Genomic DNA, 22,828 nt, shown 5'->3' with positions numbered 1-22,828 from the left:
AGTCTTGCCTTACTTATTTCACTTTTCACAGCTATATATGTGAAAGATTCCTATTATTCTCAGTGAAAAGCAATCATAAAACATGTTTATCTCCAAGAACTGGACACTAACTTCCATGATTATCCTAGGGATTCTTCACTGCAGTTCTCCTGGGCAGTGGCTGATACCTGGCTGTCACAAGCAACGCAGGAATTACTCATGACAGATATGCTTCAATATGTGCATAATGATCATGAGAGATGTTCCACCTGTCATTTCTCCCCCCCCAAACACTTAAATTACACGATGTAACATACAGGCTTAGTGTGTGTAAAAAACCTTGATTTTTTTCATATAGGAATGATTAAAAATATATGTATGCATTCAGTTATTCCATATAATAGTGAATAATGTGGGCCAGTATCTGCTGTATGAACACTCGTGTTTTGTTTTTTTTTTTTTACATAAACAACCCATAAAGCCCACTGCAATATTCAGATCATAGGGATGCGTTCCTTTTCCCCCTGCTTTCAGCCTTGGGCTCAAATCACTTCTGTTCCCCAAATTACTTCGGTTTTGTTTCCACTAGAAAGTGGCTGTATTTGTTTACAAGCACTGGGGAAAGTTTTACATTTATATCTACACAACTCATTTTGTTGCTACTCTTCCTGCAAGTTCCTGTCCTTCTTTACCTTTCCCAGATGGAAAAGCAGCCGTGGCTGTAACTTGTTCCTGGCACAAAGTTTGTGCCAGCCTGGCTGCACTTGTGCCAAACCCAAGGGCTGATGTGCTGTGCTCACAGATGAAGTAAATCACAACAGCATTGTTTATTCTGGATTTTAAAATCCCCATGAAACAACTTGTGGGAGTGAAATGTGGGGCCTGGCTAAATCTTCTTTGGCAAGAGGGCTAACTGAGGCTGACACAGGTCACCTGTGATTTCCTTGTCACTTCTTTGTACTGGGTGTGTACAGGCTTGTGCATACTTGCTTCAAAAAGCTCTTCCAGCCCAGCCTAGAAGATGCAGAGTGATATTCATATCCCCCCTTATCTCTTAGGAAGTACCAAATGTAAAAGGAGAATCTATCTCCTGCCTGAGGCTTGGCTTTAGCAACTACTGGCCCCAAGTATTATCAGATTTCTTGATATGTCTCAACCAGCACAGGCAGCTGAACTCGCCCTGAGCAAGTGGCTTTCCCAGCCAAATGTAACTCCCTCCCAAACCACCTGTGCATTTACCTCAGCACCACTTCCCTCAGTGTCTCTCACCAGGCTAAGGGTTATGCACCTAAAAATGGCCACATTTCCTTGCTGCTGCCAAGGAGCAGCAGCCTTTTTATCACTTGGCACATAAATCTCTTTTTCATATCAAGCTTTCTGTATCAAATTTAAACAGTCTTTCCTAAAGGCACATGTAAATGTAGAACACTGACAACATTGAAGAAGTGCTTTATGGCAGCTTTCTTTAACAATTTGGTAGCATTTCTTGAAGTTAAGTACTATAACAGACACTTTAAAATGTAATAAACAACTGGATGCAAGAGCTATAAAGCTCTCCACTAGCTCAGAGGTAATTTCCAAGCACTGAAAACTAACAACAAAAACACAGGGAAGTTTCTCACACCGCTCTTTGAAAGAAATATTGCATCAAAAGTACCTAAAAAATGATTTTGAGGACTTTGTGCTACTTAAATCTGTCTCATTCATGAAAGTACACTAAATGCACTGAAACAGAGCTTAAGGAAAATGTTTGCTTCTTACCTGGGTTTTCTTGCAGAGCAGCTCTTGGATCACACACAAGAGCCAAACACCACACTCCCCTAAAAGCAGCACCCCAGCTGTGCTTTTAAAGAGAAAGAGTCAGATTTCCTGCTTAAACCACTAAAACACTTTGGAAAACTTATTTTTGTAAACAATTTCATCTAAGGTAAAAGGAAAATCATAAATAAAATATGGAGAAAATGCAGCTCCAGCAGACCTTTTCAGTTACTGCAGTTATTTTAAAAAGCAAATATCCACAGTATATTTTTACAGGGTCAAGGATGGTTATTTCAGGCTGAAATATAATAAATACACTCATCTTAACTTTGAGTATCTAACTTTGTTAAATTGTCTGACTCAATTTCTGTGTACTGCTTCTAAAGTGAGTGCAAGAGCAGCACAGACCTTCTTGGGATTTGTGTGAACCAGAGCAGTGATTCCTAAATACCAATCATTTTTGGAAGAGACTGGTTCACTCTGTTGACTAAAGAGAGGTGTTATACCACTCATTCAGACTATATGATAACATTCCAGAAAGTAAATATTTTTCTAGATTAGTTTAGAAACCTTTAATTTCACTCTGAAAAAAATCCCTGGAAACTTCATTTAAGGATAAATCCTTGAAGTGGATGGTTAGTAGCCAGTTGTTTTCCTGGTGCTCTCTGTGTTCCAATGCATTGAAGTACTAAGAGTAACTACTGGAGAAGCATCAAGGAAGCAAAACTGCATTATTCTTTACAGGGGACCTTTACAAATCAGCATCAGCCTCAGCAAACGTCTTATCTTGTCATTTGGGGAAAAATTACAGGAAACATAGCAGAGTTAAAAAAGATACAATCTCTCAAAAGCTGTTATTGGTTAACAGGCTTTTTGCCACCCCAGGATTAAAAAATGTATTAGTAAATGCTCAGAGTAAGAAGGCAAATCATAACTTCCTAGAGTTATCAATATACTTTTATATTTCTGTAGCAGGAAAAAAAGGATATGAAGTCTGTGATTAGTTGTTGTAGAGCCTGCTTAAAGGGAATCACACTCTTGAAGCCCCTGTTGGAGAAACAGAGGAGAGATTATTTATCTGCTTGTAAATACTGACAACCAGCTTATGTTGATACTAGGAATGGCAGAAATGTCAGCACTGTGGGATGGTTTGTAGAAATGTGGATTGTTTTATATACCATCCCTAATTTTTGTAGCTACAAAGGGATTTTTAGCTTTCCTGTCAAGTCTGGAGGGGAGTATTTTCTGCTGCACTGAATTATTAACAAAATAATTTCTTGTGTTAACATGTGTAGTAATATCTCTAGTATGATCAGAGTAAACAAAATTGAGAATACTAAATGGAGTTACTAGACCTATTTATAATTGCTTGTATGTAAACAGTGCCTGTAACATCTGAAGGTCTATTACTGCGAAGTTTTAGTAGTTGGAATCACATGAAAAGAGTTGTATAAATTGCTTCTCCTTTCTGAATGCTGTACTAAGAAGGAAAGCATGGGAAGAAGTAAACATAGTAGTTAAAAGAGATTAGGGGTATGCATTTTTATTTGTAAAAAGAGGAACTATCATAGCTAGAAACATCTGATATGGCCAAAGCTTTCAGGAAAGGGAAAGATATGTAATAGGGGGACAGGTTTCTTAGGGTAACATGCACAGCACACATCTCTTTTATCTGCTAAGAATCACTGCATATGGGACTGTGGAAATGTTTCAGTGGGTGAAACTTCATACGAAATTTTGGCAAGAACTCAGATTCAAGATCTTGTTTTGCTAATAAGTCTGTGTCCCAACAATATACTCCAGTATCAGAAACAGTTGTACAAACAGTTTAAATTATGAACAAATATGAAGAGCATTTATGTAAGGAACATTACTATGAGACCCTAAAGAAGTAGTCAGTCCTTTGCTTAACAGGATGGAAAGCTGCTTAAAAACACATGTCAGTGCAATGACTCTGCTCACAGGAGACATCCACAATCTGAACCACATGTGTCTCCTGGGGTGGAGAGCAAGTCATTTATCTTGGTCAGCTTTATGAAGAATGGCCAGCCCAATGCCATTGATCACACTGAGTGCTGCACATGAGGTGGTGGTGGGAGCTGTTAGGCATGACACTGGCACACTGGGACATTTATTGCTGTTCTGTCAATGATGGTCGAGGCTTACTTTTGGAACAGGCAGAGTACCTTGCAGCTTGGAGTGCCCACAGTGCAGGATGGCCCAGAGTGGGCAGCGGCATCATAGTCCCCCAGTTCAGAGTTAAAACCATTTTAAAACTCAGCAGGGGACAGTGAGCAATGGAGTTATTTCTCTGGCTTTGAGGACAGTGTGAGATTTGCTTTGCCATAGACACCTCTTATTTCCTGCCTAGAATCAAAGTCAAAATTTGTAAAATCAACAGAAGGAAACAGCAAATGTTACCAGCCACATACAGCGTTTAGAGAATGAGTACATGTTGCTGTGTTCTTAGAGTAGGAATTTAGGTATTGTGTGCAACCCCACAGTGATCCCAGTTTCAGGGAGGTTACAAACAAGAAAGAACAAACTCTGCTCATCCTCATTACTTTTAAACTGATCACACCTTACTCTGACATGACAGAAATCTCAAATAACATTTTTTGTAATTTAACATTTTTTGTAATTTTTCACATGCAGTTTAGAGGTCTGTGTTCACGCATCCGCATCAGAATGTCTGACAAAATGTGCATGAAGGCAGGTGGTGCATGGAAGGGAAATCAACATTAGTGGTAGGAAAGTTTTCAAGTGATGAAAGAGATTATTGTTCAGCTCAGAAGTTTCAAGTGCTTTTCACTTTCCTCTGAGCCTAGAGATAACACTTCATTGAAAATAGTGAAAGAAAAATCACTTGCTGGTATATTTCCTTCATGCAACTCACTAATTTCTAAAAATCCAACCTTCTTCTTTCAAAAAAATTCACTTAAGAGCCCACTGAGAACCCTGATTCATTTGTATTTTTCAAGAAGTCAGTATTTTTGTCCATTGTTAAGATGTCATAAACAAGGTTATTCTACTACAGAGATGATTTTACAAATTCTGCGTTATATTTTTTATTTGATTTAGGATTTAGGACAGGTTCTTTAAAGCTGAAAAGAAACAAATTTATTAATTTTTACTTTGGTGTAAGTAGAATCACTCCAGGATTCCCTTAAGTATCCTTAAAAATATCTATATATTTTAAATATACTTATGTGTATTGAATTTGGAGATATGAGAGGATGGCTAGCCCATCTTAATATATTGCAAAATTCTCTGGGGACCAGCCAGGTTACTTCATTTGACGTTGTCCCAGGAGGAACCTGAGCAATACTTTATGGAAGATCTGCCAAGAGGACACTTCCATCATTATCAGGGTACTTCTCATCAATCCACATCTTCTTGCTAATTTTGAGACATATAAATTCCCAAATTATATTGTGCCAATTTTTCCACTTAGCAGATTGTTCTTGAAGAGCAGACATCTTATTGAACTGTTGCCATCTCAAAGCTAAAGCTACCCTTAGTTAGTAGCTTAGATGCAAGTGATGTGAAGACAGGGGTACCTCCTGATTCCTTCTTTCTTAATGAAAGTCTCTAATAGAGTGTCATCCAAACAGAGATTTACTGCACCTATTTCTTTGCACTGGTAACAGGAGAGCCAACAAATAATTTAACCCCCACAGTGTTCTTTGAACTTTTAGAAATTAAAGTCAGGTAAGAGAAATTTTACACTAATACTTGCTGCTGCAAGAACAATGTGCATGGAGGAAAAATCTCCTTACACCTCTTCCAGCAGGTAGCTGCCAAAATTATACCAAAATTATATTCAAAATTGCGGAATATGAGCCAGATAATCCGAGACACCTTTCTCTTTGTGAATATTTGCTATTAAATGATACATGTATAATATGTCTAATTAATTTTTCTTTTCCCTTAGGTAGCGACTTTGATGAATTGATCTGCTGTATACAACTAGGACAAAACCAGATATCAGTAACCAAGGATTTTCTGACAATATTTTGAAATTTCTTCCTGTGTATGTGAGGAAGAATTATGCCTCTGAAATTCAGAAATGATGATATAATCTCAGTTGGGAGTGTTTACCTAGGGAGTTACAGAAAAATGTTTATGATCTCTAAATGCTCTCTGAGCTGAATTCTAGATAGTTTATACTGAAAGGACTAATTTGCTTCTTGAAAGCATTACTCATTGGTAAAGATAGTGGTGTATTGCTTTCTCAACTCTATTTTTTCCTGTGTACTCTCATTATTATTATTTTTTCCTGTGTACTTTCTTTATTATTATTTTTTCCTGTGTACTTTCATGAATTATTTCATGGGTGACTCCTCAGATACTGAATGACATATCCAAAGCAAGCCCCATTTCCACATACAACTGAAGTTCCTGCTGACCAAACTGCTTAGTACAGCATTAGTACAATTATTCTGAATATGAATTCCCTGCCAATGGGTAAATAAATCAATAAATAAACCAATCAGTGAAAACTGATTTATTCAGTAAATGTCTTGGTGTATGAACAGAACCTAGTCGGTGAGCTGTGGAAGGTAAATAGAGTATTAAATGAACTGCAACAACTGATGTAACATACTTGGTAGGAAATGAAATAAATTGCTTCCAGTTTTGTATATTTTTGCTTCTCCTAATAGTATCTAAATGGTGTTAGGTAGATTTAAAAAGATTTGAGGAATGTAGATAATGTTCTCAGCACTGATGTCCATTAGTAATTATTTCCTCTCTATTGTCTCAGCATTGTAAAATGTTGACGATCTATTGCTCCTGAAGAAATTGTATAACAGCCTGACCATATGAACAGGAATACCAGTAGTAAAAAAAGTGAAAGTATTTATTCTACGTGACATACTCATAAAAATTTGAAAACATAGATAAATGTTTAAATAATTATCTAGGCTAAAAATATTCAGCAGTGGAACATGTGACTAACTTCTTCCTTAATGTCACTCCACAAGTATAAAGAAATCTGAAAGAGTAGAAGATTGTGGAGAGCTGTTTTGTTTCAAATAACTTTATTTTTTCTTATTTATCTTTACATACACATATCCCAAGTAAATATATATATATACTTTTTACCTAAGAATCTCAGGAATACTGATGTTATTAATATTGTTTGATGGTTTCCTGGTGGTTTGAGGTTTGTATCGTACAAGTTCTTGCAGCCTTGATCACGAAGGCCAAGAGTTGGTACTGCAGTAAAAACATGCTTCCTCCTGGCAGTTCCTCCTGGTGACACTTATTTCTCTCTGTGGACTGCAGGCAGAGACTAGATGACTAATTTGGTCTGGATGCCTAATTTTATTTTATGTCATTATGGCATGTGTAGAATGACCAATATATTGTGTAGAAATCATTGATTAATTTCAAATTTGATCATGAAGAAATTTTGCTCTTTTGCTGCTACAGTGTTTTGAAACCAACCAGACCTCCCCATGTATTGGTGTGAATTGTGGGAAAACATCAGCCCAAGATATTTTCCATATAAATTCAAATTTAGACAGATAAATACCCAAATGCAATATCATGTCATCAAAACTGATATCTTTTCAAATAATATACAAGCAATAGCAATGATTTAGTTTAGGATAATGTCTTGAGACCCTTAATGAGGGCAGGGATACATGGTACTTGTATACATATGTCTTCCATATGTGTAGTAGAAGTATTCTTCTTGCCAAAATCTATAGAAATAAACCAACAGAATGACTTATTTTTAACTCTTCATGCCAAAATATTAAACTGTTCAAAAAAGTGTAGAATCCAAACGGGAAAACTTTGGGAAATTAACGTTACTTTTCTGTAATTGTACAAACATAAATGTAAAATTGCTAAGAAAATGAAAGCAGTAACTCTTGGTTTATTTATTCCCATGGTGTCCTTTTTAACATGGGTGTGGTTGAAATACCTCTTTTATATTGGATTCATTTTTACAGATTTTTACATGGGAACACTTTACTTATAGTTAGGATTGCAACAACTTCACTATGAAGCTGTATATTATCTCTGTTTAATTGAGAAAAATTAGTTTTGTCTGAAAATTTCCAGATGTGTTATAACTACAGTACATTCCTGTGGAGTCTGGAGAAAATCAATCATACTCTTTCCTTAAGGCTGGGCTTATCAGATTTTCTAATTCTAGTGAAACTAATATGTTACTCCTAACATAAACTTTATACTGATTTGAATGTCATAAACCTGTTTCCATATTTTATAAGATAATAATCTAATTAAAAACTAATTTTAGTTGCTTTTTCTGTTTGATAAATATATTCTGGGTCCCGTCCTGCATCTATTGAATTATGCTTCCTGGAAGTCATGGGCTGGATGTGATCCTTATTTTGTCCTGTGGGATTCAGTGCAGGCAGCACTGGGCAATGCTGATGGTCTTTGTGCCTCAGATAGGCCATGATGGCTGTGAGACATCACCATCAAACATAATTGTAAATTATGATTGGACTGCATTTTGCACTCATATTGTCCTTAATTTGCAGATGTATAAATGATTGTACAGCAGGGTGATAAACTGAATCTCCAAGTGTTATTTTCCATATTTTTCACAGAAAGCAGCCCTTGTGTGACACTAATAAATTAGATGTCTGGTTAGAAAAATAATCTACTATTGTCTTCTATCAGACATCTCTCACTGTCAAATAAAATAATGGTTGTACAAGCATTGCCAGTTTGATTTGTGCACCTGTTCACTGCATAAAGCAGCAGCCCTGCACTCACAGCCGTGAATGCTGATGTGGGAGAAGTGAGGGCACAGGTACAGAGTGCACAGGCTGATGTTCCGTACATAACCTTCCTGCTGGTTCTGCAGCCTCAGCAGCATCTTTGTGTCATTTTGTCTGCTTGTAACTTTCTTAATCTGTTGTAACTTTCTTAATCCGTCAACTACACAGTAACAACCTAGAAATTTCTGTCTGCCTTGGTCATAACTAAAGTGGGTTCAAGAGTTGTGCAACACAGACCACTAACATTTAATGTGATCTGAATAACTGTTAGAAATGGCAGGTCTCTGTAAATCTGGGATGAATAAAAGATTGTAAATTGTTGGAAAGTAAGACAACCCAATGGAAGATTGCCAGTCTTGACTGGTGTTGAATGCTGGAGAACTCGTGATGTTCCTAGGTATTTTTACAATGATTGTTGCTGCCACTGGTAGAACAGATTCCTCATTTCCAGTGAGGATTGATATGGTTTCTCACCAATGGACCTTGCTGTGCTCATATTTGATAGCGGGAAGTGCCAGGTACTACCAGATATTTATCTCCAGATGGGTGTAGATGGTGATTAAATCACCTCTTAACCTCGTTGACAAGAAAAGGAAATTGACCTTGTTGCATGTCTTGTGTAAGCACCATGAATATAAGTATACACTTTTTTTTTCAACTTTCAAGTTTTTGAGACACTGACAGAAGTAATTTCTTCCTATGTAACCACTATTCATCTCTATTTTTAATTCCATTTATCATACATCCAAAGGGTGGTAGTGACAGCCTACTTTTATAACTTCTATTTAGCTGATAATCCATGAGGTCCCATCTACCTTTTCCAAGTTTGTTGATTTGCTGAATGCAGATTTTCATCCTGTGTGTGACCTTAATTTATTTCATTGCATTTGGCCATGTTGAAACATAACTTCTGCTTTAATGGTCTGACTCACTCCATTTCATATAATTTACTCTGATTAGTGATTACTGACCTGTCATTTTTGGGCATCCACAATTATCTTCAGCAAAAAGTTTAAAGTTTTTTTCCACACTTCTCATAAAGATGATAGCATTTAAAGAATAGCAAAGACACTTGGAATTACACTGAAAATACCCTCTGAATACTGACTCTCTCCAAGTTTCCAGATCTTTCAGCTTTCAATTTCTTTATATGTTTGATAGCTTTGTTCTAGACTTTTATGACTGCTGTTGAGTAGTCCTCAGCTAGTACAAATCTTCCTGTACTTACTGTGAGGTTGGTTACCTATGAGTGATATTTGTTGGTGCAAATATCAGATGGGACTGTTCTTGTGACCTGTGCAGTGGCATCCTGAAACTGTCATTCTTACTTTATTCCTCTCCCATCTGTTTTTAGTGTATTGCCTGTCTTAAAATGACCAAGATTGCAGTGAATTGTTCAATTTTACTTTAATGTAATATACAAAATAGCCATTCTAATTTGCAAATTAATACATTTTATATAAAATCCAATGTACAGTATCTTAAATTTGTTTAAATAGTATTATAAATGTAATTTTAGGGAAGAGTCAGTCCTGGAGTGATGCAGTCTTATGTTAATTACAGTTCATTTTGATATCCCTGCTGTTTGTTAAAAAATCCTTCCTAGATTCTAAAAACATCCTTATGAACTCAGGTTTGGCTCCAATCAAAACAAGAATGAACTCCCAGGTTTTTTTTTTTTTTTTTCATTTCAACTTTGTTTTCCCCCACACAGATGAATAAAATCCTTTGCTGGGGCCTCCAGTTTGAATGTCATTTGCCATCTGCTTCAGAGCTCATCTTCATCTGATAAAGCATCAAGGTAATCCGTATCAACATACAGGAGAAATCCAGAAAACAAGCTGTCTGCCCACGTTGGATCAGAAAAGAGACCATTTTGGTCAGTGTAGAAGATTTCAAGCCATACTTCATCCTCTGGCTGAAGGTAGATCACCGTGGATCCAGAAGCGACGTCGTGGTTGCCGGTGTTGGCGTCGAAAGTCTTGATGCGGTACTTGCCATTGTGAACCAGCCCGATGGCAAGGTGCTTGTTTGCTAAGGTGATGTCATAAGAAAAATAATAAATCCCGGGGATGGCACAAATGAACTTCCCTGTGGATGGGTTGTAATGCTCCCCCTCGTTGAAGAGGACTTTATTGAACACAATTGGTAGTCTTTCCTCTGGGTAGCTCGTGGTGATGCCGACAGAAAAGGCAGATTTCAGCACGATCTTTCCACACTTGCAGACCCCTGGTGCTCCTGGCTCTCCTCGGTCTCCTTTATCTCCCTTAGGTCCAGGTGGTCCAGCTGGACCTACGTCACCTTTGGCACCAGTCAATCCTCCAGGTCCTTTCTTACCAGACTCACCTTGGTCTCCCTTCTCTCCAGCTGGTCCTAATGGCCCAGTCTTTCCTCTTAAACCTTCAAAAACATTTTAAGTTTGTTAATCGTTGCACATATCACCTCAGTAAATGATTGTGTGGGCTACTGTGTGTGCCTGAACAAACAAGAAAAACATGGTCAAAATTTCAAAATACTCTAGAAATACTTGCAAAATTTTCTAGTAAGTTTGCAAAAGAAATGCCACTAAGTGATAATATCTTCATGTGGCTTGATTACATATTAAAGAATGTTATATGTAATCAATCTATTGCTGCCTGAACTACTAGGCACTACTGATGGCAGGGACAGCAGCCTGACTACCTATGTAGTGATACTCGTGCACTACATATTTCCTAAAAATAGAGCCTTTTTAGTGCATACCTAAGCACCTGCTAATCTTTTAAGCCTGGTCAATGGCACAGGTGGGACTATTTATTTGAGACCACGCGTACTTTATTCTTTCCAATCTTTTTCTTAGCATCTGTGTTAAGAAAGGTTGTGTATTTACATTTCTTTACACTGATATATGTGCATACTCTCACTGTATTTATATATGAACACACTTAAACCCACACAGGCACATACACACACTCATCATATATAAATATATATATATACACACCTATAGATAAAGATATAGATATGGATATATAAATATGTGTATAACAGTGATGATGACAGATCTTGCTTTCTTGTTACTACTGTGTTAATTTACATAAATATTCAATACCTGCACTCCCTTTTTCACCTTTTTCTCCCTTCCTGCCATCTCTACCATCTCTTCCTGGAAGACCAATGCGTCCATGTGGCCCTGGGGTTCCACTGGCTCCAGGGGGGCCAGCAGGGCCTGGCAAACCTGGGATGCTGCAGATATATCTGGTGTAGTAATTTTCTCCTTTGCTCTGGCTTTGAAGAGGTTGTTCACTTGTGTAGATGGCAAAACTTGTAATGTACAGCAGCACAAACATCCTCAGATCTGGGAAAAAAAAAATTAGTCAGACACTTTAGTCACATGGAAATGGCTCTGAGTATGCAAATAAGTGTGACACTGTGATGCATTATGCACAAGTAGGGGTGCAGACCTCAACCTGGAATTTCTGCATTACCAAAATCCATGTAGGACGCAAGGAGGAAAGTCTGTCAGGTTGGAGATTTTTCTGGGCACTGTACAAGTTGCTGTGTGACTTTCAAGTAAGTAGCTGTAGACTGACATAGTGTAACTGGTGAATCTCAGCTTTCTGAGGCCAAATGTTGACACATGAAAAAATAATCTGGATTTTTTCAATGCAAAGACCTTTGCATAGTTTATTTTGTCTTTGGTCCCTATACAAGCTTTACAGCTAAAAGCCCTCTTGCTGGAGGGAGTTAGTCTATACTAGAGGCATGTGCCTGTAGTCAGGATAAAGCTTACACCTTCATTTCATTTTGATATTTGCCCTTATGGTGGCAAATGAATCTCCAGCTTAAACAACTGCAGCAGAAACTTGCTGAAGCTGCAGAAAGGATGGAAGGCAGTTAGAGAGCTCCAGTTTCAGTGCCCCTTGGAAACAGCACAAATAAACACTTCACCCCAATCCTCAGGTGGAACCAGACACTGCCCTGCCCTGCCTTGCCCTGCAGGGGATGGTGGGGTGTGAATGGGCTGCTAACAGGTTGAGTTTTTTAAGCCTGGCTTAGGCTGTCATATACAATGAACTGTGTCACAATATCTTGCAAGAAAAATGATTAAATCTTTATATATGGGATTTGGGCGCTTTCATGAACGATTGGGTAGAAATTTCTCTGTCCCACTGTATACTGGGATACTAGAGAAAAGTAACTGTAGAAACAGTGACATGCTGAGTAATTGCAGTACCTGATATACAAAGGTGTCTTAAATTTAGTGTTGCATTAGCAGAGAGTCAGTCATGGGTCAGGTGAGAACCTACAAGTCAAGCTGTTTTTTCTAGTTCCTTTGCTGTCTTCTCAGAAAATTTGTGTGCGTTTTTTTTGTTGGAGCTGTCCATTCTGTCAGAGTAATTTACAGCATTCAAGGAAATTGGAATCCACAGGTTTCTGTAGGGGGAAAAAATGGAATGGGAGATTGAGAAAAAATATCTGTAAAATGCAGTCTATCTTTTTTTTACAGTGAGCCATAGACTCACAGAGCCATTAAGGTTGGAAAAGACCTTTAAGATAAGATTATCAAGTCCAGCCATCCACCCAACATCATCACCATATTCATCACTAAACAATATAAAATTCACACGTTTCTTGAACACTTCCAGAGATGGTGACTGCTGCTTTCCTGGGCAGCCTGTTCCAATGCTACTCAGCCCTTTCTGTGAAGACAGATTTCCTGCTACCCAGTCTAACCCTCCAGTGCCCCAGTTTGACATTATTTCCTTTCATCCTGTCTTGTTCCCTGGGAGAAGAGACTGACCCCCACCTGGCTGCCACCTCCTTTCAGAGATCTGTGGAACAGGATGAGGTCTCCCCAAACCTCCAGGCTAAACACTCCCAGCTGCCTCAGCTGCTCCTCACAGGGCCTTTGCTCCAGACCCTTCATCAGCTCTGCTGCCCTCCCAAGAAAGCACCTCAGTGTCTTTCTTGAAGTGAGATTCCAAAGCTGAGCACAGGATTTGAGGTGTGTCCTCACCAGTGCCCAGGATGGGGGGACAATCCCTGCCCTGGTCCCACTGGTCACACTATTGCTGATACAGGCCAGGTGCCTTGGGCCTTCTTGGCCTCCTGGGCACAGCTGGCTCGTGTTCAGCCACTGTCACCAGCACCCCCAGGGCCTTTTCCCCTGGGCAGCTTTCCAGCCACTCTGCCCCAGCCTGTGGCACTGCCTGAGGCTGCAGGACCCTGCACTGGACCTTGTCGAACCTCACACAACCAGCCTCAGCCCCCTGATCCAGCCTGTCCAGATCCCTCTGCAGAACCTTTTAATCTAGAAATTGTTATTCTCATTCTCCCCTCTGTGATACTGGTTGGCATTAACTGATTTAAAACCCCAAGCCATTACATTTATTTGCAGTTCATGATATTTCAACTGGTATATGGATGGCATGGTCAGATCTATTCAGCAAAGATCAGCATATTTGTATATACATGCATGCACAATCATACACAGTCTTTATGAAGAATCTTTTATTTTACAGAGTGGAAAATTAGAAAATGTTATGGTTAACAGTGATAATGCAGAAAAAATATAAAAATAGTATATTTGTAGAGAAATAAACAATGCTCCAAAATTCTCTTCAGTGATAAACATTTTGCTTTTCATTTTAGACATCTTGCATCAAATTGGCAGAAACCAAACTATTAATTTTGCTGTTATTTGATGAAGCCTTACCATACAGTCAGGCATAGCAGTCTCCACAAATGGATTAGCATATGAATGCTGAACATTACAGCACACCAGCGAATGATAACTCCAAGGCAGTTGTTAGCTACAAGACAAACTTCACAGTGACGTTTGCTCTGATGTACTACTGAGCAAACTCAAATAAAGCTCATGGATTTTCATGGGACTTAAATCAGGGACAAAAAAGCTCTCTGCAGAGAAGAAAAACTTTAAACACTTAGCCAGGAGGGAACAGCTTGGAGGGACTTCATGCTTCAAGCTGCATATGCATTTTACACAAAGCTGATGGATAAGAAGCAGACATGACCTAAGGATCAAGGACTGGAAAAAAATCCTGCCCTTTGCCAGATGAAAGTCTGAATCAGTAGGCTGGATATTCCCACACCGTGTTGCATGTAAGCCAGGCAAAAACTATCTCAACAATTTCTAGTTTTGCCTGTGTCAAGGGTGTCTTACAAATCAGAGTAAAAACCTACACACAGCTGCTCCTGTCACTGGCTGGCCAGTACCTTATTGATGTGTGAAGCTGTCTCCAGCTCCCAGACCTCCCCTGCTGTTCTTCTCATGTGCCTGCAGGAAATTAATTGGTCCGGGACATGTATTTCTAAATAAACCATGGGAAAAAATGTCATTTGGGGAAGGTGAGGGGAATGGGGTTGTTGAGATAGGGATGTGCCTCAAATGGCTGGGGCTTTGTGTTTGGAGAACCAGTTCAGGATGGAGAAGGCATAGAGGACAATATACAGAGATTTCATCTACGTGTTGGGGGTCTTAAGGAGTGACAGGGCTGTGCAACTGAATGGTGGGAATGCAGTTAGGTAAATAGGGCTGGACTTGGGAGAAAATTATTATAATGGTTCAGGTGATTAGGTTTACAGATCTCAATTCATTCTTGGGGGAACACAGAAAGCTGCTTCCAACAGTGGTGGCCAAAAAATGACATTTGGGAAACCATGCATTAACCCAGAGAATCAGGAATTCTCTTGCCCTTTGAATTCAGACTCTTGCATTTCTTTGTACATAACAGTAGTTATTTTATAAGAAGGAGGGATGCCTGTCTGTTAGTGCAGTCTCTTGGAAAGAGACTCAAAAGGGAATCCCCTCAGACCAAGGAAAGAAGGACAGTGCTGAACCCATGCCCCCAATTTCCCAGTGAGTACCCTTAAAAGCACTACTGAAAAGTTAAAGGTGAAAAAGAACATATGACCATGGCTTTTGAAATTTCAGGTTGACTTAGGAGGCCAAAATCAGAGATTTCAGTTCACAGGGTTTTAAGAAGTTAGAGGGTATAACAGACTTCCCAGATCACTTCCTCAGGAGTCACCTATTGTTGCAGTTTTATTGTTGTAGTTAAATATTTGTCCACAGAGATTTAACTGGGAGGCAGAACGTGAATCATAAATAACACTTTGTTCTTGGCTTCTGGTTGTCCTTTTCAAAGATAAAAAACTTTTGTCCATAAACTGGGGCAGGAAACAAAGTTCTTGATATATGCCAAGTGATTTGTCTCCAGAGAAAAACAACATTTGAGGAGTTCAATGTATTTTTCCAAAAACTGAAAGCCAGAATAAGCACATGGTATTCTTCTTCAGAACAATAACAGACATCTTCATTATAGCCATCATCAAAAATAATAATGAAAATTATATAAACTCAGAGTTAAAATAATGTTATTCCATGTTTAGGAAATGGCATTTCAATAAGTTTCAAATCCACTAGGTAGAGGAAGAATGCACATCAGGGCATTCACTGGAAGATGATGGACATGCTGATCAGTTCTAGTCATAGAATTACAGGATAGTTTGTGTTGGAAGGGACCTTTCAGATCACCTAGTTCCAGCCTCCCTGCTGTGCGCAGGGACACTTTTCACTATACAAGTTTTCTCCGAATGGTTTCTAAAACAGATTTTCCAAGTGAGTTCTTAAAGTTATCTTATCCATTTAATACTGGAAAAACATTCAAAAAACTTTTCTGGACCTTGTTGCAGTCTGTTAAGGTGGCAGATCCAAAGAATCAAAAGCAGGTGGCCAGCAGGTCAAGGGAGGTGCTTATGCCTCTCTACTCCACTCTTGTGAGGTCCCACCTGGAATGCTGTGCCCAAATCTGGGATCTTCAGCGAGGAAGGACATGGACATGCTGGAGCAGGTTCAGAGGGGACCACAAAGACAATCAAGGGTCTGGAGCACCTCTCCTATGAACACTCACTGAGGAAGTCAGTACTTAAAGGTGGTACTTGTGAGAAAGATGGAGACAGACTGTTTAGTACGGCCTGTTGCAATAGGACAAGGGGATATGGCTTTAAACTAACATAGGGTAGATTTAAAATAGACAGAAGGGAGACATTTTTTATCCTGATGATGGCAAAACACTGGAACAGGTTGTCCAGAGAGGTGGTCAATGCCCCATCCTTGGAAACATTCAAGGCCATGTTGAACAGGGCTCTAAGCAAAGTTATCTAGTTGGAGATGTGCCTGATGATTGCAGGGGGGTTGGACTAAATGATTTTTAAAGGTCTCTTACAACACAAACTGTTCTGTAATTCTATGATCTCTCTTGAGAACATACCCTGTAAGTTAGATCCCCACTGAAGCCAGGGCTCAGCACAGGCTTTTCATCAAGACATTAGGAAATCTCATTTCATTACTGCTATACTCAGACTATGTCACTAACATTTTTTTAAACTTAGAAATTCAGGGATTGTAAGAAATTGCCAGTTTTGAGACTTTCTGGTATATGATCTAATATTTCTCACTTGTTCAACTATGTAGTGCTAATTCTAAAATTTATTAATTGGCATTGTTTTGAAACAAGCCTAGAAGATTTCCCATGAATCTGTTGTAAATAAAAACTGGGTCAAGTGCCAGTAGCTATTAGTCACAAGCTACCCTGACTATGTTCTTACTTTTGTTTGCCCTGCTAGCTTTGAATTCACTTCCAATACATACACACAGCTGTTTAGGCAGTAGAAGATATGTTTTAACTTCCTTGTGCACAAAGGCATAGATGAGAAATTGTGATACCTGTGGGCCCTTTCTGTCTGCAGCCTTGGCAATGGATTAGTGGTAAAGAGCAAGATACTCTATATGTCCTTTGGCTTTCCAAATGCAAAGGCCCCAAATGCCCCACAGAGCTACCAGGAATCCTCCCTGTGAGATGCACAGATCTTCCCCAACTCTCCCATCTAGGAACTGTAGGGTAGGAGAAACAAAGTGAATAAGGAGATAATAAGTCTGGATGAGAAGTAGAGAGAGAGAGACATCTTCAGCAATTAATGTGAAATCTCACTGGCTATGCCAGTCTTTTCCCTCTCAAAACATGATCCACAAAAATCAGCTGTGTCCCCATGCCTGAAGGGTTCAAACCTGCCATTCAATCTGCCACCACCACTTACCTTTCTACACGGCCTAAGAAACAGGTGTTTATGGCTTCACATGCCACATTCAGTAGTTTCTTTGCTCTGTAAGATTTTTATGCCATCAAAATATGTTGTGAATCTTAATGATGGTTTTTTTTTTTTTTTTCCCATGGATTTTACAGTGATCACCCACCTTCAGTTGGCCAAAGCTTTATACATCTCCCAGCTTGTTTTGTGTTATTGGGGGCTGTGCTGGACTTCCAGAGCTTCACCTGTAACACCACACCTTACTCTAATGAATCAAGACCACAGCTGGCCATTACCACAGTGCTTGGGTTACCTACATAACCCAGCAATCTTCACAGGGCTTTGCACTGTTTTGTTTCCCTTGTGTAAGAAGGGGAAAGTGACCCAACAGTATTTGAGCAGTTTGAACTTCTGACTCCCAGTACCAGAGCAGCTGATGGTGCCCAAAGGAATCAATCAGCCAGTGGGAAGGACCATTAGCTAAATATTTCTGAGAAAAAAATCCTTAAAGGCCTCATTAGCAGTGCTGACATTTAACAGTCTCACTCACTTAAGTTTGCAGTCAGTCATGTTAGAACAATCCTCTTCATAACTTTGTTGAATGCAGTCAGATTCTTCAACCAGGTTTCAAGCCTCCATTAAAAATCAAGTGCTTGTAATCAAGGCCAGAAGTTTAGTATGCTTGATTTTCAAAGTATCAGAAGAGTGGGAGCAATTTTATTTCTCAGTGTCTGTCTTTAGACATAGTCTCTCCAGGTACTGCCATTATTTGGAAGGTTGTTTTTCTGAAAAATGCCAGAGAGCCTGGTCAAGGTGTGTGCTGGTGAGATAGCTTGACTCAGCTGGTGGGAATTTTAACAAGAATGCTGGCAGGCAAAGCGGTTTCACTGCCAGCTGTACCAGAACACACAAATAAACACAACCTGACAGAATTTGTTTTGACAGAAGGCCAAGAAGTGAGGTCAGTTGCTTACAGTTGGCAAGTGACATGGAGACAATAGATGTTTGCTTGCAGTGTAGAGAAAAATGTCCAGGATTTAACACTGGGAGACTGAGGATTTGAGTGTACCTATGCCTCAGGTGCAAGATTATTTGAAATGTGTTCTCTATTTCCTTAAAATAAAATAGGAAAAAGACACAAAGTCCCATAAATTAGAAGCTGTCTTCAGGGATTACCTAGAATTTGAAGGGTTTGTTATGAATCTGGACTGGAATACAGCATATGGAAGCACATAGGCATCTAAAGATGTGGATAGATGCCTAGAGCAGTGTGCCCATCTCCTGTGAAAAGTATTTCAATTCAAGCAGGCTTCCTCCTCTTGGTTCCTCTCCAGCCCTTAGCAGGAAAATTTCCATCTCCTGTCTTAGATCATTCTGTCTTGCCAACCTTGTAATGATAGAAGAGAATTAAAAAACAGGCTGGGTAAACCATTTTGGATGGTTTGGAAAGAGGAAAAACAGGGCGCAAAAATGTCAAACTGCAAGGTACATGGGGACAAATAAGAAGAAAAGTCACAGATTCTTGCCACAAGTCATGGGGACAGACTTCCCCTGCCTCATACCTTGTGCTTGCTTGTGTTCCCACCTGGGCTTTGTGAGCAGAAGCCCACAGAGAGCTCCCCTTGTGACAGCAATCACTTTGCACAGGAGTGACTCAGCAAAGCAAGAGCTACTTTGGGAGCTTCACTGGATATATAGCTGAATATGCTGTGGTCCCTGGGCATGGCTAAATTCTCATGCCCTCAAGGTAAATATTATTTATCAGATCATGGACACCTCTGATGGATTCTGCTTCACCCAGTTGCTCCCTTGGTACAGTACACGGCACCAAAGGACAGTGTTCACCATGTGAGAGGAAAAATGTGAAGAGAAGAAAGCCTCCAACCCTCAAAAGGACACTCCTCCCCCAGAACATTGTTTTCTTCTGGAAGTTCATCCAATGATATCACCCTGGCACTGTGCCTTTCTGGGAACTTTGTGGAAGAGTAGGGATCCAGCCAGGGACTGCATTCTACACTGAACTAGGCAGAGACCAAAGGAGCAGTTCAAAGGCTTAGACTGCACTCAGCTGGCTGATTTTTCTGAAGCAAGCTGGGGAAGGTGCCCATAAACTGCTCTGTCAGGGAAGCAGTGGAGTGCCCTGGGGCAGGGAGCAGCCCTGTTCAGCTCCATGGCAGTGTCTTGTCCCTGTCCTGCTGTAAATGGAAGAGGATATCCATGAGAATGTAAATGGAAGAGGATAGTCCATGGCTTGACATGAGTAAATTTTTTCAAAACCCATCATAGTTAAGCTTTTTGGTGTACACTTGCAACAAATCAAGCTGATAGCTTTTCCATGAGGAAAACCAGAAGTTTTTCCTTCTTGGGCTGCACAGATGCTCGGGACAGCAGTGTGAGACCCAGGCTGTGCACACCTCACAGTGTTAGCGACATGGGGACATATCAGTGCTGCAGCTTTCTTGCAGGACTGCATCCACAGGGCACTGCAGTGGTCACTGCCCAGAGTTAGCTGCAAGGGCTTCATCTTCTGACCCTTGGTGTAATGCTGGCTTGGTCAAGAACAAGAAACATAGAGCTTCAAGAAACTGAAGTCAAACAAGAGAGAGGTGGTGGTGAATCTGAATCTTACAGAGGTGTGAGTGGCTGTGTCTCAGCACAAATGATAAATGTGTTTAAAAGCTGAAGTTTTACTGTAAATTAGTAGTGCTTGAACTTCTGAAAGCCTAAGGCATTTTGAAATGGCATGAGAGCTTTGAAGCCTCCTGTGCTTTCAGAATGCCACCAACACTGGCTTGTGTCCCCAGCCTCTGGGACTGACAGGCTCTCATGTCAACCCTGGTGGTCTCCATTTTACTGCTCTGACTCGTCAGTAAAATCCTGGCTTGAAAATCAGCATACTTTCCTGACTTTGGCTGTTCTGAGAAAAGTCCTGTTCTCCTGGAGGGAGCCTACCTCGAAGCTATTACTTCAACAGTATTACTTCCATATTTATATTGGAACAGAAAAAGAAGAATTTGGCCTGGTTTAGTCACATGTGCAATTGTTATGGTTAATGTCAGATTCGGGAGATTGGAGCCAGGAAGATATAAAAATAGAATAAAATTTATGTAATGTCTGCTTTTGGGTAATAACAGGTTTTTAAAGTATGCTTCTTCCTGATTAAATCAAACCTTTTATTTTCAGAGAGGCTGACCTTGTTGTGAGACAGAAGGTCATGCACATTAAAAAGACAGCTCACAGTTTGGAGCCGTGAAATAAAATTCCATTTAAATTCTGTATGGTTTGATATTTTCTTACTGAAACAAAGGTTTCTGTTTCCATAGCAAAGCAAGAGGGACAATCCTTGCTCCCAGCAGACTGGCCAGGGGGGCTGTCTGCACCCAAGCCCACCCTTGGTATCTCCAGCACCCAGCTTACCCAGCACACTCAGGACCTGCACTTGTGCTTGATGAGGCTGATGTTCTACAGCTCCATTTCTTGTGCAGGTTATTGTGCTGGGCGAGGGCTGGCTGTTCCCTGGGGCTGGAGAGATGGAACTCACAGGGAACAGGGGGACAGGGCAGGATCTCACCAGGCAGAGCCCATCCCATCCCCAGCAGGAGCCAGGGCAGCCTGGAGATGGCCAGAGACAACCATGGCATCTGAGGCCAGACCAGAATATCACCCTGTGGATGGGGATCAGCTGGGCTGAAATGGGGTCCTGGACCATGGGCTGGGTGATGGGACACCCCAGGAGAGGCTGGCAGGGATTGCAGGGATGTCAGTGCCCACAGGGCTCTGGGAGGCTGCAGGTTGTGCTTATTCAAAGAGGAAGAAAGCATTGGATTCTGTCTACACACATGGAATTAACAGTTTTCAGAACGAGGCTTTTAAAGGGTTGTTTAATTCCATATGGATCTTTATGCCTCTCCCCACTGAAGCATTCACTGAGCCATGTAGAGAACCTGTGTCCTTCAGAATCTTGTCTTGCTTTCATCTGCCTCCAAATGAGAACCATTTCTATGTTTGGATTTGTAGAGTCTCAGTCCAGCGTGTTTAGAATTTGTTTAGTACATGAATTGCCATGTACTGGGAAGGGACAAACTTGCTTATTTGAAAAAATTTTTGGATTGTTGTTATAACACACTGTAAAATCTAAAATCTGTTGTAAGAGCTCTTTCATGTTGAAATAACACTGACATTTTTTTTCTCTGTGTTTCTGATTTGGACTATTCAGGCAGGAAGTTTTAAATTTTCAAGTAAAAAGTTTATGAAGAAAATGAAAGTATTATCTCATTTATTTGTTTTCTAACTTGTACAATCCTTGCAAGTGAAACACTCATGCTGTTATATAGAACTCTGGAGGGTCTGTCCACCTGTTTGGTTAACTACTATAGACTACTCTATATCCTGGTCACAGTCTGGCCTGACACTTCTTTTTTAATAAAGAGTTTAATGGAGAGGAGAGGAGAGGAGAGGAGAGGAGAGGAGAGGAGAGGAGAGGAGAGGAGAGGAGAGGAGAGGAGAGGAGAGGAGAGGAGAGGAGAGGAGAGGAGAGGAGAGGAGAGGTTTGTCTTCTTTTGTTTGACACAAATTCATCTGACACACATTCTCTTAGAAGAATGACAGTTTTTCTTGTGATATAATAACTTCAGTTTGATACACATAATTATTTGTCAGCCTGCTTCTGTAGGTACTGAAATCAAATGCAAATCTCTCTTTTATTAATGGCATTTGATCAAATTCACAGAGAGGAAAGAAGAAAGAAAACAGAGCACAGAGTTTTCTTTCAGGAGATCTAATTTCTGTTCCTCAATCAGAAATGTCTATTCCATGGCAATTATTTAATCTTACATGCCTCTATTTATTCACCAGTAAAACAACAATATCAAAACCATCAGGGGTAATATTGCTCTGTTGATGTAAAAGCAGGTAATTCAAGAGCACTTTTCAGATTTTGCTTTTCTTAAGTAAGTGTCATTTTGTATTTCAAATCAATTCTCTCATGGGAGATTAAAATGGATGAAGTCAGCATAATTCTTTCAGTTTTTTCATTACAGTGCAGATGAGGTCTAGCATCTGATAACCGGTCATTCCTGACAGAAGGTGTTTTCTCACTTAAGTTCTTGCAACAATAATTGGTCTGGTTTCTTTTGAAATCCATCCTGTCTGGGAAGTGTTTGTTTCCTTGGGTTCCTCCAGGGAACAGCACAAAAAAGCTGCAGCTGTCAGTCAGCATGCCACTCTCCAGCAGG

The 22,828-nt window shown here is 39.9% G+C and overlaps 1 protein-coding gene across 6 annotated transcripts in view; it reads right to left on the bottom strand.

Moving 5' to 3' along the window:
• Window positions 1–9,167: 9,167 nt before the first annotated feature.
• The window catches only part of C1QTNF7 (C1q and TNF related 7), a 36,764-nt gene continuing 23,103 nt past the window's right edge, over window positions 9,168–22,828 (bottom strand). The window contains exons 1-4 of one of the 6 annotated variants that reach the window (XM_064711813.1): window positions 17,604–17,701; window positions 12,718–12,917; window positions 11,593–11,838; window positions 9,168–10,901 (exon numbers count right to left, since the gene is read on the bottom strand). In XM_064711813.1, the coding sequence (XP_064567883.1) occupies window positions 10,270–10,901; window positions 11,593–11,830 (870 nt within the window). In that variant the 5' untranslated portion in view covers window positions 11,831–11,838; window positions 12,718–12,917; window positions 17,604–17,701 and the 3' untranslated portion in view covers window positions 9,168–10,269. Of the gene's footprint in view, window positions 10,902–11,592; window positions 11,839–12,717; window positions 12,918–16,295; window positions 16,387–17,603; window positions 17,702–22,828 lie in introns of those variants that run through there. The other 5 variants (XM_064711814.1, XM_064711812.1, XM_064711815.1 and 2 more) reach the window with 5 other exon arrangements.

Source organism: Zonotrichia leucophrys, chromosome 4 (assembly GCF_028769735.1).
Source record: "Zonotrichia leucophrys gambelii isolate GWCS_2022_RI chromosome 4, RI_Zleu_2.0, whole genome shotgun sequence".
In the NCBI taxonomy this organism is placed as follows: Eukaryota; Metazoa; Chordata; class Aves; order Passeriformes; family Passerellidae; genus Zonotrichia; species Zonotrichia leucophrys.
The sequence above is the reverse complement of the archived record's forward strand: the minus strand, read 5'-3'. Positions and strand labels throughout refer to the sequence as shown.